General features: G+C 38.9%; 1 protein-coding gene across 7 annotated transcripts in view; it reads right to left on the bottom strand.

The window, feature by feature from the left end:
- Positions 1-3,372: 3,372 nt before the first annotated feature.
- LOC101478896 (collagen alpha-3(VI) chain) overlaps positions 3,373-16,935 on the bottom strand; it is a 99,357-nt gene continuing 85,794 nt past the window's right edge. For 5 of the 7 annotated variants that reach the window (XM_076875216.1, XM_076875219.1, XM_076875220.1 and 2 more), the window contains 18 exons: positions 16,845-16,895; positions 16,644-16,679; positions 16,462-16,524; positions 16,092-16,154; positions 15,552-15,584; positions 15,392-15,428; positions 15,259-15,270; positions 14,649-15,142; positions 14,455-14,557; positions 13,552-14,253; positions 13,303-13,405; positions 13,149-13,204; positions 12,598-12,858; positions 11,652-11,726; positions 10,492-10,689; positions 6,101-6,160; positions 5,142-5,327; positions 3,373-4,251 (listed from right to left, as the gene is read on the bottom strand). In XM_076875216.1, coding sequence (XP_076731331.1) covers positions 4,211-4,251; positions 5,142-5,327; positions 6,101-6,160; positions 10,492-10,689; positions 11,652-11,726; positions 12,598-12,858; positions 13,149-13,204; positions 13,303-13,405; positions 13,552-14,253; positions 14,455-14,557; positions 14,649-15,142; positions 15,259-15,270; positions 15,392-15,428; positions 15,552-15,584; positions 16,092-16,154; positions 16,462-16,524; positions 16,644-16,679; positions 16,845-16,895 — 2,574 coding nt within the window. In that variant the 3' untranslated portion in view covers positions 3,373-4,210. The remainder of the gene's footprint in view (positions 4,252-5,141; positions 5,328-6,100; positions 6,161-10,491; positions 10,690-11,651; positions 11,727-12,597; positions 12,859-13,148; positions 13,205-13,302; positions 13,406-13,551; positions 14,254-14,454; positions 14,558-14,648; positions 15,143-15,258; positions 15,271-15,391; positions 15,429-15,551; positions 15,585-16,091; positions 16,155-16,461; positions 16,525-16,643; positions 16,680-16,844; positions 16,896-16,935) is intronic. The other 2 variants (XM_076875217.1, XM_076875218.1) reach the window with 2 other exon arrangements.

Below are 16,935 nucleotides of genomic sequence, written 5' to 3' on the forward strand. Positions count from 1 at the left end.
TGAGCTAATTTTAATTACTGAACTCAAGCATTTTAGTGAAATTACTAGGCTAATAATATGGCTCACTGTGCACTTAACGTACCATCCAAGGAGTTGGTGCTTCGTTTCTGTGGACCAGGCTTGTTAACCTTAGGTGACCATTTTATCTGTCATGAGACAGCCTACGCTACTGATGTGTTGGGTGAGTGTAGCTCAGGATGTAGAGCAGGTCAGCTACTGATTGGAAGGTTCGTGATTCAATCTCTGTCTGCTCCAGTCTGCATACTAATATCCTTGGGCAAGATCCTAATCCCAAGGTGCTTTCTGATGCATTTATCTGAGTATGAACCTTTGATAGAAAGATTATAGGGGAAAAGTGCAAGGTGAGTGAGGCAAGTTGTATAAAGTGCTTTGAGTGCTCAGATAGAGTAGAAAAGCACTGTATAAGAATCATTTCATTTAACATAACTTAGCCTCCCATTCCGTCATTCAAATATGGTCATTTCTAGCTTAAAAGAACTATAATCTCAATAATGATAATATGAATCTTTTTTTAAGATGAACATTTAGTTTAACTTTCTGTTACTAATGTTACATTCTGTTGCATAATGGGAAACGAGGATGGTTGTGGTAAGATACAGAATGATGATGAAAGAACTGATAATATTTAAAGACCCATGAGTGATGACATCTGGAGATTTTGCTGTGGCTGAAGAGAAATCACATCTGCAGACTTTTTATATTCACACGCTGTTTGCATTTCTCCTCTCCTTTGTATGCTTATGAAAGATTATCTGATCACTTTGGAATCTTTAAAGCTTGCAAATACAATGTGTTGCTTTAAAAGTTAAAAAGAGAAATGATCTATGAAATGATTTACGGATGCATTACATTCACAGAATCACAAAGGAGTAGAATAAAATTTCAGTGGCTGCCCTGAGAATAAATCAGAGATCATAACTGTCAGAGACAATTAATTGTAAATATTTTGATTTTTATTGTTTCTGGGAAGTAGTCGGGATTTTAAGAATATAGTGCTGTATAAAAATAGGATAGTTATTAATCACTGACATTTTCACCATACTTGTGAAGATAGGATGAATTATTAGAATCTGTCAGTTATAAGGATTAAGGATGCAACAGGGCTTCCATAAAATTTGGTTCTGAGCTTATTGTTACTGGATTGGAGATGCTGCAAGCTGAGCTGAAGATGAGCTCTTGTTACTGTTCAAAATCACAGCTCTATCATGAAAATACAGGAGAATCTGATAGATTATAACAACTCAACTGTAGAAAAAATATTTCATAGGAAGACCTACTCAGCAGCTATCTGAAAAAGATGGAGGGTTAAAATCTAGTCTTGTAGAGCAATCTCTGGAGGGTAAGGGGTTAACAAAGGAAAAAATATATATGTGTAAAACAATAAACTTGCTTTGAAAATATTTGCAGCCAACAGGATAAAACAAGTTGAGTCTAAGAATCTATATTTCTTATTGATGCTCATCAGAAAAAACAAATGAACTGTCTTCCATCAGCTATCTGCATGCAGAGGTCTGAGGAGTCTTCCAGGAATGGTGACGTTTTTTGTTTTTCCCAGACAATTGATTTGTCACCTCTCTACAGTGATAGGCAGTGATTTCATACCTCTTGATCTCTAATCTTGAATACTACCTGCTCTGGAGCAGGTTTCGTTCACCATGTTGATACATCCTGTTGTGAAGAGAAACACATTTATAGTACAAAAAAACCCAGGGTTAGGCCCGAAGTCAATAAGCCCAAATCCAATTCATAGTACAGCCCTAATGATACTAGGTTTCTGTGTTTACTTTATGTCTATATTAATGAGTTTTAGATTTAGTGCTTTCTTGGGGTTTTTTTTTTTTTTTTTGGGGGGGGGGGGGGGGGGGGGGGGTTGCATCTACTTAGTTGTAACAGTTTTAGTGCTATAGTAGTAACTGTTATGATCTTTCTGGTGTTTCTGCTTCCCTTATTCTGTGTTTATTCCTTGGTCCTTTTCTGTTTCCTTGTTTCTTATGTCTTTTGGTTATTTCCTCTTTTACTGTGAAAGTTTATTTTCCTTTGCAGTGCTTCCTGTCCTTCTCCCCCTGATTGTCTCGTTCCAGGAACTGTCTAATCCCCAGTTAGCCCTCCTCTAGTGTGTATGCATAGTTCTATCTTCCTCAGTCTCTTTGTTCTCTCATCTGTTATGTTACCAGTTGTGCTGCCTGAGTTTTCTCTGAATGTTTTACATTTCTCTTGTGTTTTTAGTTCTTCACCATTTGATTCCTCTTTGCACAACCATCTGGGATTCATTCTGACCCCAATAAAGATTTGTAGTTTATGATAATCTGACATCATATATTACCAAAAATATGGGGGGTCGGGGGTCAGGGGAAGCCCTACTCAGCAGCTATCTGAAAATGGTGGAGGGTTTGGATCTAGTCTTGTTAAAGAGATTGCCTGGGGTCTAAAGGATTGACAAAGAATTAAGCTTGCCACAAAAAAATCAACCTAAAATTTTAGACAAATACTTGGAAAAATAACTAAGTTAACTAAGTCTACAATCCTAATGGCCACTAATTCAACTGAAAGTAAGTTCAGCACTAAAATGCTAGGTGCTTGTTGTTCTGCTTTTCTCTAGTTAATGCAATCAGATTGCCAACTAAAACTCTAAACCTCAGTACTTAAATGAGCTGTGGCCCCCTGATAGCACTGTCATCTCACTGGAGGGCCACTTTAGTGCTCAAGTTGTACAAAAATCTCCGAAAATATAGTGTTTTGTTTGTTTGTTGTTTTTTAAATATATTGTATTGCAAGACAAAACTGCAAACGTGAATGCAATTTTTTTCCCTCACTCTTAACTGAAGCCTTTCATTGAACTATCAAATAAACACATTGTTACTCTCTCTCTCTGACCAGACACGTGGCAGGACTTCTGCTATAATTTTGTTCATATTTAACAAAATAAAAATGCAGTCATAAGTGTACACAGTAGTTTTTGACTGGCAGTGAAAACTGTTTCCTTTACTCCAACTCTCTCACTGAACTAACACAGCCAGTCCCTCAACATGTATTCTCTGCTCATATTGTCTTCATATTATATAATGTTTTGTTTTACTTACGTTAACATTGCACTCAACAGCAAACAAGTCCTCCTTAACAAAAAATGTAATTTCAAGGGCCAAATTGCATTATATTTCTTCATGTCAATATACAAGTAAGTACGGTTGAAGTGGGCCGCAAATTTGATACCCCTGCTCTAAATCATGCTACTCCAATGAAGTAAACTATCACTTTGCAAATGAACTTCCATTAAACACATCTCTGTGTGACATGAATGTCTAGCATTTTACTGCTGTGCAACATTTAATTCAAAACAAGAAATAAAATGAATCAGTTGCTCATGTTTATTAGAAAGTCTAATTCATTTTTATTTCACCCTTTCCCACATGGAACATAACTTTCTGCAAATCCAAAATGAAATGAAAAATAAAAACAGCTTGAAAAGTACATTCTGTTTCTCAATAGCTGGAAATCTTGTGTTTGAGGCAACGGATCCAGAAGTGCACTAAACATTACATTAATGTTGGCATCCCAGCAGTTGGTCGCTGTCTTTACATACACACACGCTGCCACACTAGACTTGTGTAAACATTGCTGTGGATTTGGTGACAGTGAAATAGTGAAATAATCCACAGGGATGAAGTGAGTTTAAAAAAAAACAAAACAATGCTGCTATGTGAATCTGGAATGTAAAAAGAAGACTTAACCACAATATAAAAAAAGATTACTGCTTTAAAATCCTTCATGTACTGAGTCATTGCTAAACACTGTCCAAGATATTCATACATGTTTCTTGTTTAAGATAGAACTTTATTAATCCCTCGGGTGGGTTCCTCTGGGAAATTCGACAATCATAAATCATAAAACTGAATTTTAAAAAAATATGAAAACTGTGATCGTTCAAGAGAACGTGATTTTACAAAACCAAATCCACTAAATAACTTCTGTAAAACAAACATATCATGTAGCACCAGTAGGTTAAAACAAATCATGCAGCAAATTGTGTTGCTTCCTTCTTGTTGTGAAAAAGACTACTTCAAGAGTTGGGGGATAAAGTCCATGTTTGTGGAATCCAGTGCAGCCACCATTACTTTATGCCCATTTTGGATGGTTCTCCTCAGAATCTGCTAAATGGAGGTAAGAGCTGGCCATGTCTGTGACTTTCGTCCTATGTTTTTATTGTAGCAATGACTCTTTGGTTCACTGGTTCTGGGGATGAAGGAAGAAGAAAACATGATTAAGTCCTTTGTATTTGACAAAATTCCACGTGTATTTCTATTAAATCTCTATTTAATCACTTGATTCTCAAGAGACTGTCTAGAGAAGTGTATGTGTTATGCTAGCAGCAACTAAACATCAATTTATTAACTCTATTTCTATGTAGATGCTTTACATTCAACCAAATATGGGCTAGCTAATTTGGTCATTATTAAAAGCATATTTAGATAAGGAAGGCAGGGGAGTTTGTGCTTAAGCCAGTTAAGAAAGGCTTGAAGATACAATTTTCTGCAACATGATAACAACCATTTTTCAGTGATAAGTGTAATCAACTTGTACTCCTTCAGAATGATGGCTTATGACTTTTAAACCTATTTTATGGGATTGTGTTGGGCGTCTCCTTGCCCATGCAAACAGTGAAATGGTTCATAATATTGTTTTCTGAGCAGCGGCTCTTTTTGGTAAAAGAGTGAAACATAGCTCAATATCATTATAAGCTATAAAACTTTATTTTGTTATAATCAGCCTGTTTTGTGCTGCATTTTAACTCCTTACTCCAAAGTTTTTTCCTGATCTGGGGTCAATTCCTTCCAAAAAGTCACAAAATTCATTTTTAGATACAGGAGAGAAAAATAAGGGCATATTTTCATTTCTGCTAGATTTGTCTTAAACATATCTGTGACAAATAGTTAAACAATAAGCCATCTGAAAGATTTATACATCTAAGATGATTCATCACATGATTTGATTTACTTGTGCTTAATGTCTTGTTACATTTACTGTGACATTTAGCGCAGAACAGCAAGCTGATTTCAACTTTTCCATTCATTAAATATGACCAGTCCCTACTGAGAGAAGAGTACTACTAACAAGAGGAGTACCTGGTTTTCCACAAGCCTTCACACACTGCTCGTAAGTGTCGAAGCGATTCTGGTTTCCACCACAGCCACCGTACCAGAAGCGCATGCAGCTCTTGTTGGCAGCATCGTAGTGCCACTTGAGAACAAATTTGGCACAAGTACCTTCTTCTTGTGGAAGCTGGCAAATGTCCACAGCTGTAAAAGCAGCTGGGAAGAAAATGAGAAAGAATAGTATTCAGTAAAAGGATGAAAACATGTGCAGCTAAAGGTTATGCGATATGTGCTAAATTACACTTTAAATATGAGATTTGGTGACTGATGGGATCAGCAGTTTTCCATATGAGATGAGATATGTGGACATATAGGTAGATAAAGGTTTATAGTACATTTCCTAGCTGTGAGTATGTGATGGCAGTTTACTCCAAAGCTGATAAGTTATGACTTAACCTTGTTATCTAATAAGCCTTCTGCTAAAAAAAAGTAATGAATCCTTGAATATAGCTTTCTTTCCATTAATTTTCTCCATGTGACTTGGATCACGCCATTGAGAAAAAAACATAACCTTGGCTTGGCTTTTTATTTGCACCTTCAGCCATGTTTAGAGAATGTGAAGGGCAGTAGAGGATCCAGATGCCCCTGAAGACATAGTATTAATTGTACTGCAAAGTCAGCACAGCGTACAGCAGTGTGGAAAATATACGTAACACTAATATTACTTCCAAAGCCAGTGGCTGTTATGTATATGTTTAATGATGGTCTAAAAAGGTTTGATATGGATTTGCTTGCTTAAAACTAGACCAAAGGGAAAGTTTATTTTCTTCTGGTTAATATTTGCATACCATGCACATGCATTTACATCAATTTCAGCTAATCAATAAAGTGGGTTGGCAAGGAAAGCATGTGTAACATAATATTTTTGGAAAGAAGTAATCATGATATTCAGGTCTTAATATTGCCAGTGAGTGTATATTGGAGCTTACCAGGATCTGGGAGGACCTCCACCTGTTCAACTTGCTTCACCATTGGCTGAGGCTCTCCCACTGTGAAAATACAAAAATATTACCGTGGTTTAACCTTAAAGGGGCAGATGTTGTTATAAAATACATAAATAAATACCACAACATTTTTCATTGGCTGTTTCATAAGCTCCCACCCCTACTACCTGGTTTGGATGCTATTAGACTGTCTCAAAGTGAGCTGACTCCTGAAAAACTAGCTTTAGACTAGAAATAATTATTTCTGGTGTCTATGACTAGTGCCTCATTTTTAACAAGGTTTTGATTTTAAAATAATCTCTAGCAGCTTGAACTATATTAAAGGGTGCATTTTTAGGAATGACAGATGGTTGCAACTAGGCTAGGTTGGGATCTGCTAGACTTCAAACAATGGCCTATTCATGAAGTAGCTGTATGATAAGCCTTTCTATGAACTTTTGCGAGATTTCGCAAAAGTTCATCTTCATTTTTTTTTCTCCCATGTCCCTTGAGGGGCTCCGTAATATATGTCAAAAATGACAATTTAAATAGTAAGTTTTGCATATCCAGTTGAGGCCCATGTTGCATACGTTGCATTAACCAGGTGATGGCACACTCCCACTGAAATCCTGACAACATCACTTACCCAGAGGTGGGTAGTAACGAGTTACATTTACTCCGTTACATTTACTTGAGTAAGTTTTTGAAAAAAATGTACTTTTAAGTACAGTGTGTGAATGTGTGTGTGAATGGGTGGATGACTGGATATGTAAAGCGCTTTGGGGTCCTTAGGGACTAGTAAAGCGCTAGATAAATACAGGCCATTTACCATTTAAAGTACCTTTTTTGCACGATACTTTTTACTTTTACTTGAGTACATTTGTGAAGAAGAAACGGTACTTTTACTCCGCTACATTTGCAAAATTCGACTCATTACTTTTTTAAAAATAATTAGTTTAACACATTAGATAACATGCCACCAGTGGAGTTTCCGGTAACCTTTTTACCAATGAGATGTGGCCATGCAGTCACATGACCAGTTTGAAACTGTGGCGGGCAGAGCGACCCAAGCGTTTCAAAGTAGCGGACACACGGAAAGAAGAAACATGAAAACGTGGCAGAGTCTATGCTAGAGCTGAAGATGATGAACAGCATTTTCCTCACATACAAAGGATGTTTCGCTTAAAAGCAGTACAAAAGAACAGGTATGTCTTCTGTGTCGGTGTCTTCAGTGAGAGCCAAAACAAACCAACTTTTCAGCATGAAACAACTCAACTCGTGTAACCTGAGGAAACGGTAAGTTCTCTCTAAATATCTTTTTAGCTGTGGTAAGCTGGATGTCAGTCTTATGTTACAGCAGCTGTGTCGAGCTCGAGCTGCGAGTCATATTTTCGGCGCTACGTTGTAGTGAGATAAGTTTGTGGGTGTTTTGTGCAGCTTCGGCTGTCCTGTTAGCTGCTCGCTGGTTAGCCTATAAGCTAACAGCTAGCCTGGTTAATGACGCTGGAGTTCCACGAACATGCAAACAGCTTGTCTCTACTGCTTAAACTGTTAAAACAGAAGGCAATACTGCGGCTGACAGGGTTTATTATGCGGAACAGCAGCTTGTTTAGTTTAAACAGTCTGCATTAAGCTGGTCAAACACTGCGATTTTTTTTAGTCACGTTATTCCGCTCCTGCTCAAACTGTACAATTAAATAGCAGAGGTTAGAAGTTCATAGGTCACGATGCAGGGCCTGATGCTCTGATGCGACCTGAGTGCTCAAACTGTGCATCCATAACATAAAGCTTATCATACAAAATCTGTCTCTCGCTCTCCCTCTTTGTGTCTTTCACTCACACAGACACACCACCACCATCAACTTTGCTAAATTACTAATGAAAAACATTGACCAGGCAGCTGCAATTGAGCAGCAATGTTCATCCAACTCTTTTCATGGTTGTTGTAGTCGTGATAATTTTGTGAGGCCACATTGAAAAGCCTCCGATACGTAAGCGTAGAGCTGCCACCCAGGCAAAAGAAAAATAGAGCTATATCATGTTATAACGAACAATATACTTTTCATGTTTGTACAATATACATAATTATCACGTTCGAAAGGTATATTGCACGAACATGAAAAGTATATTGTTAGAACAATAAACTTTTAACGTTATAACGTGATATAGCTCTATTTTTCTTTTGCCTGGGTGGCAGCTCTAGCTTACGTACTCGGATGAGCTTGCCTCATCCTACAAGTTGTGCCTCAATCTCTTGTGTCCAGATCACACGCTGCACTGACGTGCTGCTCCACCTTTTCACTTTCATTTCTGTGTTTGTGTGTGCGCAGTGTGAGAGGTTGCGTTGAGGGGCGACAGGATTTCAAACAGGTTTGATTATCATGGGACCATATGATTGATGATTGGGAGCTGGTCGTGAGGTGTTAACTGCTTTTCGTTACCCCATGTATACTACACGATGCACACACGATTAAGGCAAAACTCGGGCCGATCCCCAAAATGGTTGCGCGAGTGAAAAATCGTCTCAAAATGGGCCAAAAATCGCACAGTGTATGCCCAGCTTTTGGAGGCTAGCTCCAAACAAACATCTGCAGCTTGGCAGTGTATACAGCACTATAATGACCAGACCTACCGTAATTGTCGGGCTATAAGCCGCTACTTTTTGCACAAGCTTTGAACCCTGCGGCTTTTAGTCAGGTGCGGCTTTTCTGTTCCGCTGTTGTACGGCACTACGTTGCCTGGCGGAAGGGCATGTGATCAGACAGTATCGGGGTTCAAGAGTGGTATGTTGGTCACATGTCCATCCGCCAGGCAACATAGTGCTGTACAAGTAGCGTGAAAAACAAACTTCAAAGTAGCGCTATGCATTCAGCGGGAGTCGTGGATGACGAGCGGCGATAAACTTGCGAAAAGCAAGTTATGCTCAACTCCACCGGTGGAATCTGACAGCGTGGAAAAGTGTGCAAACATCCATGATCACCAACGGATTTCGAAGGGCTGGACTGCTGCATGATGGAGAGGAGGACACCGCCATGGCCCTTCAGAGGGTGTTCGACTCTGACACTGACAACGATGATTTGTTTGGTTTTGAAAGTGACAACGAAGGAAAGGAGCTGAGAGGGGATGACGAAGCCATCCTGAGCCTGTTCGTATCCGACACTGGAGAAGAGGACTTTGGTGGTTTTAGTGCGCAGGAAGATGGTGGTGAATGACTGACTTTTCTTCTTGTTAAAGCCGTGTCACTGCACCTGAGCCTAAAAGGTAGTCTGAATCTATTTCTCTGGTGTGCTGTAGGTTATTGTTATGTACTACATTTGTTACTCATTTATGAAGCACAGTACATGTTTCGTACTTGTAATTACCGCTACTTGTACATATACCTAAAAAGTTATGCAAATATGTACCCATAACTTGTTTTTCAAAATATTAATAAAAGGGGTGTGTCTCCAAACAGCCATCTCTTTCCTGACAATTCCCTTTGTGCATATTCTCTTACATATGACAAGTCAACATTGAAACACCTGCGGCCTTTAGTCAGGTGCGGCTAATGTATGTACAAAACAGGATTTTCCCCTGATTTTAGCTTGTGCGGCTAATATTCAGGTGCGCTTTGTAGTCCGGGAAATACGGTAATTCTTTTGAAAACCATACATCTTTCCACAGGTCTCCACTTCATCAGACATCACCTAGACACAGAGCTGGATGAGGCCAGCACAAACAGCGGCCTATTCGACGAAGATGGATCCATGGGGTCAGGAAAGCCAGAAGCAGGGGATCTGGAGAGGTACCTTTCATGTCCATTCACTGGAGGTGTGGATGTATTGCATGGCTTTCCTCACATCAAGAAGCTGTCGATCAAAGTCAATATAGCTCTTCCTGCATCTGGAGCTTGTGAAGGACTTGTGAGTCATGCAGGACTCCTGTTCACTGCTAAACAGTTACAGCTTCACAGAAAGAACCTTGAGAGCAAACTGCTGCTGAAGCTTAACCATCACCTCAGTGAGTGAAGAAATGGCATATTTTTCTAAATATGCAGAAATAAATGCACACCCATACAATTTATGGTATGAGTCCGGTCCGTGACTCGTTTGGTACCGGGCCGCGAGAGTTGAGGCTCAGGTGTGAAATGTATGGTTTTCAGGGTTTTTATCGGTTTTCAGCGTTATTTTGTTACCGTTTTTATCGTTAACTCAGCTTTCCTGGGTCTTTTCACGTGTGTTATGAATAAATTTTCTTTTTTTCGGTACCGGAACTAGTTTTATTTTGTTGTATTTATCCGCAACACCTTAAAGGCCGGTCCGTAAAAATATTGTCCGTGGCGCAAAAAAGGTTGGAGACCGCTGTTTAAAGTAATGCTACTCTTACTTGAGTACAATTTTTTTTGATACTTGACCCACCTCTGCACTTACCTGACCTCACGCAGTTTTTCAAGCAGAGGGCCTCACTGTCGAACCTATTTCCATTCCCTCCACAACCTCCATACCAGAATTGTACACAGAACCCGTTCTTTCTGTCAAAGAACCACTTAGCCTCATAGTCTTTGCAGGGCATTCCAGGGTCATAGTCAAGCGAGCATGGGCCTGCCAATTCATTAACTAGAACATGCAGAACAAAAAACAAACAAACAAACAGATAGCTGTGATATAGCAGTGATGGAGGACAAATAGAGAAAGAGGATGCATTTGTGTGAGGATTAGATGAACAAATACAGCATACAACAAACTGTAAGCTTTGAAAGTAGCAAGTAAACAAATGTATTAGAAGTTCAGATGTATTTGAAAGGGGTTTTAAATTAGTTTAAGTGCCTGCAGAGGAAAAGAAATGGCATTCAGCATGAGACTATATCCACTACATGGGAGTCTGGATAATTGCAATATATTAGAAGAGGTTTTTCTTATTTAAAAAATAAAAAAGTTGTGATTAGAATGAAAGAAGATTATTTTTAAGTTTTCATGGATGGATCTGACAAGTTAGTTGTAACTAAATTCATTAAATGTTAGTTACTTTTGTGTTTTCATGCCTTAGTTGTGCTCTAAATTCTATGCCTTTCACAAGGACCAACAGCTATAAGGTTTCTTTTCCTTTGGTATTTTCTGATGAAACAAACTCCTTCATAGTGCCACACATTTTACCCACAAGTGCATTGTTTGTCACGATACATAAGGGAAAAGATTAGATTAACAAACCGAGACACTAGGGCTTAAACTGCCGATTTTGTAAGGTTTTGTAAACAACTTGCGGTGTATCTTTGCACGTACTAGTGACTTGATAAATAAAATATTAGTGCAGTAGTCCCATTTGATATTGCTGCATTACAGAAGACCACGATCTTTGACTTGAACCTACAGGTTTTATTTACATAGCTAATATAATACCTTGGAAACCCAGCAAAACACAACTCTATGGGGGCTACTTCGAAGATATATTACTGGCCCATTTTGATTACAGGTCCAATATACTGGTATTCCGATATATGGCTGCTAATTATATAGGAAATGTTATAAAAGCAAAGAAGTTTCCAAGCAATATACAGACACAAGCATGCAAAGTTACTCACCAGTTTCTGGTTTGTCCAGGGGTGTGGTATTTGGAGTACTTGTGTTTTGGCTGGCAAGCTTATGCTCAGCTGCTTCTGTGAAATAATAAATAATGTATTTGTCAATACAACTTTAAAAATAGAAAGCATGCAATAAATTAATTTATTTAGCTAGGAAAGGGCAATTCTTAGGGTGTGTCTGCGGCTTGAGGTGGTCCCTAAAACCAAAGAAGCTAAAACAAGCTAGTTCATTTTATTTTGCCATTTTGGGGAACTATTTAATTTGAATCACAGGGTTGGGACAGCTGTGAAATCAAGACCAGTGTTACATGGTGTTAATACAAATGTTAATACCAATGTCCACACATATTACAGTTTCCTCCTCCTGTACTGCAGTACCTATGTGGGGTAATCTGTATTCAAAGTATGGTAATCTGGTAGAGGTTGTATTCTATTCCATTCGGGGTAATTTATTTCGAGTCAAATCACACCAGTTGCCTCAGGGCACTTTACATTGCAAGGTAAAAATCCTACAGTGGTTTAAAAAAAAAAACAAAAAAACCCAACATCAAACAACTCTTTATGAGCAAGTACCTTTCAGCAAAAGATTGTTTCAATAATGAATGTACATGGTATACATCAGAATGCAGACACTTTTGTTTTGTTTATGATCTAATCACCATTAAGTTATCAGGCCTGTGGTAATTAAAAAAAACAAACTCTAATATACTGAGAATTATACACCCCTAAAATTTATTAGGATACACAACCTGTAATGGATAGTTACATCTGTAACAGCTTGAAGCTAGCTCTTTTTAAGTGGTCTCCATAAGAGCTTTTGAAGACTTCCACATTTGTGCTTGTGTACTTCTGTACCCCAATGGCATGTTTACAGTTGAATATGCAACACATGCAAAATATGAATGAATAATTTCTGAAAAAGCTAAAGCTGTCTTTATAAACTCACTTGTAGTAATGACGCCTTTGAGAGTAGAGACAATTTGGCCCTCGGCCGTGTAAGCTGTGACTACAGCCTGATACATTTGAGCACTTTCCAAGTTGTCCACAGCAAGCTCTGTACCCGACACATTGGTCTTCAGCACCAGTGCATGGTCATGGAGCCTCACCACAACAACCTCAAAGTAAACAAAGAGCTTTGCATCTGGCCTGCTCCAACGCAATTTCAAGCTGCTGGAGGTGACATTAGAGACGTGCAGCTCCTCTGCATCTGTGTGTAAGAAATTAACAGAAAAAGAGTATGTTGTAGTTGTGGTGGATGATGTCAACAAATGTTATTTTGCTGCATGGCCAAGAAGCATAAATTTATAAGTAATCTTTACTTTGTGAAGCATGATAAAAGTAATATTCTAAAACAAGTGTAAAAATATTATTGAATTATGGGCAGGCAATTTTAGCAGTTAGCGACAGTGTGTATGACTTAAAGTGACCAAAGCTGTCAGTACTTCTAGCCGAAAATGCAAAAGTAGTAAAGAAAAATTTGTTCAACAACAGTCTTACCCTTGTGCTTTCTTTCATGAACTGCTTGGTGATTTTCATGATGCTTCTGGTGTTTCCTACAAATGTGGCAATGTTAAGGGAAAAAAAATTGTAAAGAAAACCACCAATGTTTCCAGCATTAATAATACAGCATTACAAAAATTACAAAACTTACTCCACTTCCTGTGATGGTGTGAAGGGGTTTTTTAGTGGCTGGTCATTCTGAAACCACTTGCAGTTTTTGGAGACTTCAGGGGACATGTGGAAAGCATTTTCAACTGAAAAGCAATGCAACATAGAACACAACTAGTTCAGGATTTGTTAGACTGATGTAACAAATAGAATCTATTCTAAAATATTAAAAAAAGAAAAGCAAAAGGTATTGAAAATGTATCATGCCCATCAAAATATATCTTGAACTTACTACTGATATACTTGGGCAGTAGCTGGCCAAAGGTCTGGATGTTTCTGTCATAAAAGTCTGAGCTACTCTTCAGCTGCTTGAAGAAGACATCTGAAGGCTCGCTGGCCATGTTTGACAAGACACTTGCATCCTTAGCACTCAATGTTTCACCTACACCAAAGATGACGAGGAAGTAGCCCCTGCACTTGACCTCAGTGGCAATGCGTATCAGCTGCTCCTGGTCTTGTTCCACACTTCCTGTCACAAACAGTATGAGTACCTTTTTGTCACGTTGTACAGGTGCCTTCTCAAACACTTGATCCACCGTCCTTTCAATTGCCTCTGCGAGTGCCCGGCCACCTTCCAGCTGGGGTGTTTTCTCTACCAGGAATTTGATAATATCTTGTGCTGAAGTGTGTTCAGTCAAGCCAATGTCAACATGAAGGGGGGACCCAGATTTGTTATTTAGGAACTCATAAGGTGCTTGCTGAATCACAGACACTCTGGCGTGGTTAGCAGATGATGTGGGATTTGAAGACACATGAAGATGCTCTACCATGTAAGATATATAGTGTTTAATCTCGGCAAAGACAGTTGGGTAGGTAGACTCAGAGCTGTCCATGACAAAAGCAATGTCAATGTCGACATCTGAGGTGAAAGATCTCCTATCTCGGCCAGCCGTTGGGGGAACATAGTCACAGATTTGGTCCGGAGAGCAGAAATCTTAAAAAAGAAATAAAATTATGCATTTTTTTTCCTTTACATGGACTGAGACAATCTGTATTCAACAGTTTTTCATCTAGTCTCTTTTTATACAATGCTTGGAAAAAATGGCTCTTTTCTTAGATAAAAGTACATCAAAATCTGACAAAATAAAAGTGAGAAGCTGTTTCATAAATACTAATCCACCCAAACAGGTCTTACCCAGGCAGACATGGCAGTTCATAACCTTCTGGATGACTGAATTGTACTGTGGACTATTAGCGTTGGGAAGGACAATGACCTGGGCCAGTGCTGTGTTGTTGGCCTGGTATACAAGGAGAGGAAAGTTATAAGTTGAATACAAACTGATGGCCTATAAGATTAACATTTGCTTTGGCTGTATGTTGTTATGTTACCTGCACCGCTCTGGAGAGTGCTCTGTCCTCCTGTCTGACCAGCAGCAAAGTGGCAATTCCAGCATTGTGAAGGCGGAGGGCTGCACGAGTAATTGCTTGTGGCCGACCAACTTGATCACCTACAAAGAAGATGGCTACCTTCCTTATGAGGAAGCCACTGCGTATCCTCTTGAAAGTGTTCTGGGCCACAAAGTTCATGGCTGTTTCCAAGTTGCGGGGCTTTCTTGTCTGTGGGATCTGAAGTCCTTCAATGCGTTCCTCCAGGGCACGTTTCTTCATGGCATCAGCAAACCGGACCTCAGTGGTGACTTCGTTGTTATACAGGGTCAAAGCAACACGAGCTCCTCTTGGACAGTTACTTTCAGCGATTGTAATTTTTCTGACTATGTTTAGGACTGTGTCACGCATGTTGTTGAAGACTGGACGGCCAAGGCCTTGTGAGATGTCGAGGGCAAAAGCCAGCTCAGTGGGGTAGAGTGGGCATTCCTGCTTACCTAATGATGTCAACATAAAGGATTTTTGTTCTCACTGTGGTTGTGGATACAGTACATAAACAAAAAGTCTAAGTCGAAGAAATTATTATTTCATTAGCAAATCATTTTGCACTTACCAAAGCAGCAAGCTGGTAAAGAAAATTGCACAGAATATGGTAAGATGTTTCATGAAGCACACAGTGCATAGGCATTAATAGTTCACAAAAATAAATTAAATCACATTGCTGAAAATTACTAAATTATACTTACGACAATTGTCTCTGATCTTTCTGACAAGGTCACATTGCTGAGGGAACAAAGAAACCACAGAAACATTTCTTTAAAAAAAGGCTGTGATGCGTAGAACTGAGTAAAGTTATGAGAATAATGCTCTGTTCAATGCAGTTCACACAAATATCTGATCAAATACCACAGCTCCTTGTCCTCTTTGTCCTTTGATACCCTGTTAGAGAGAAAACAGGGTATCAGCAACTAAATAAACATCCAGCCTAGGGGTGAGAGTTACAGCCAATATAATTCGATTCAGTTTTATTTATATAGCGCCATATCACAACAACAGTTGCCTCAAGGTGCTTTATATTGTAATGTAAAAGCCCTACAATAATACAAAGAAATCAGAGAAAACCCCAACAATCATATGACCCCCTATGAGCAAGAGCTTTGGCGACAGTGGGAAGAAAACTCCCTTGTAACAGTAAGAAACCTCAGAGAGAACCAGGCTCAGGAAGGGGGCAGTCATCTGCCGCAACCAGTTGGGGGGGATAAGGTGAAGAGCGTACACTAATAGGTTATAAAATAATATAAAGAAATTGGCCATAACTGTGTATTTAAACATGAAACACCTGTATCTAGGCAAAGTTATAAATGAACTTGAAATAAACTTGTTGATGACATAATGTCATGCAAATTAAATTCACGCAAGTTGTAAAATAGATTTTTTGATGCTTACATATGGCCCAGGATATCCAACTTCTCCCTTTTGTCCCTGTGTACCAATATCCCCAGAGACTCCCTGGAAATAGTTAACAGTTAGGGGAAAGAAAGAAATTCACATTTAAAGCAGTTCAGATGTCCGTACTTTCAAACAGACCATCAGTCCCTGTACTTTGCTATCTTCAAACATAAAACAAATGTGCATGCAAGTCATTTGCTGCCAAGAATGCATGATATATATTTAAACCAAAACTTCAGAACCTGTCCTCTACTTTACAACAGCAAACACATCTGCTCAGCTGAGATCTGGAACAAAGCTGGGGCATCTGATGAAACTGTAACAGACGTGTATATTAACCTTATTCAAATGTGGACTTAAAACTTACCCTCTGTCCACGATTTCCTCTGGATCCAGGTCCACCCGAGGTGCCAGGGTCTCCAGCTGCTCCCTGAAATGATGGATAAAAAGAGGATAAATGGAAATGACGAGTATCTAATAATAAGTTTACTCATCTGAGGAAAACACAACAGTTTGTTTTAAAGGTTCACTGCTAGTGTTCTGCATTACCTTGGGACCTGGGAATCCTGGGAATCCTTCATCTCCCTGTAAAGAAGAATCACATATGCATTAAGTACTCTTTGTATAAAACTGCAAAAATAATTTTTATTTTGGATGCATCAGAGCCATCACCCTGTATACAGCTCTATTCAACATTACAGAAGGGGTTGTTATCTTTAATTAGGCATGTTCAGTTCACAAATCACTTGCCTTTCTTCCTTTAGGCCCTTGAACACCAAAACCATCTCTACCATCTTCACCCTGTAAAAGAAAAACATATTTTAATTCAAAATACTGGGGT

This window comes from Maylandia zebra, linkage group LG16, assembly GCF_041146795.1.
Source record: "Maylandia zebra isolate NMK-2024a linkage group LG16, Mzebra_GT3a, whole genome shotgun sequence".
NCBI lineage: Eukaryota > Metazoa > Chordata > Actinopteri > Cichliformes > Cichlidae > Maylandia > Maylandia zebra.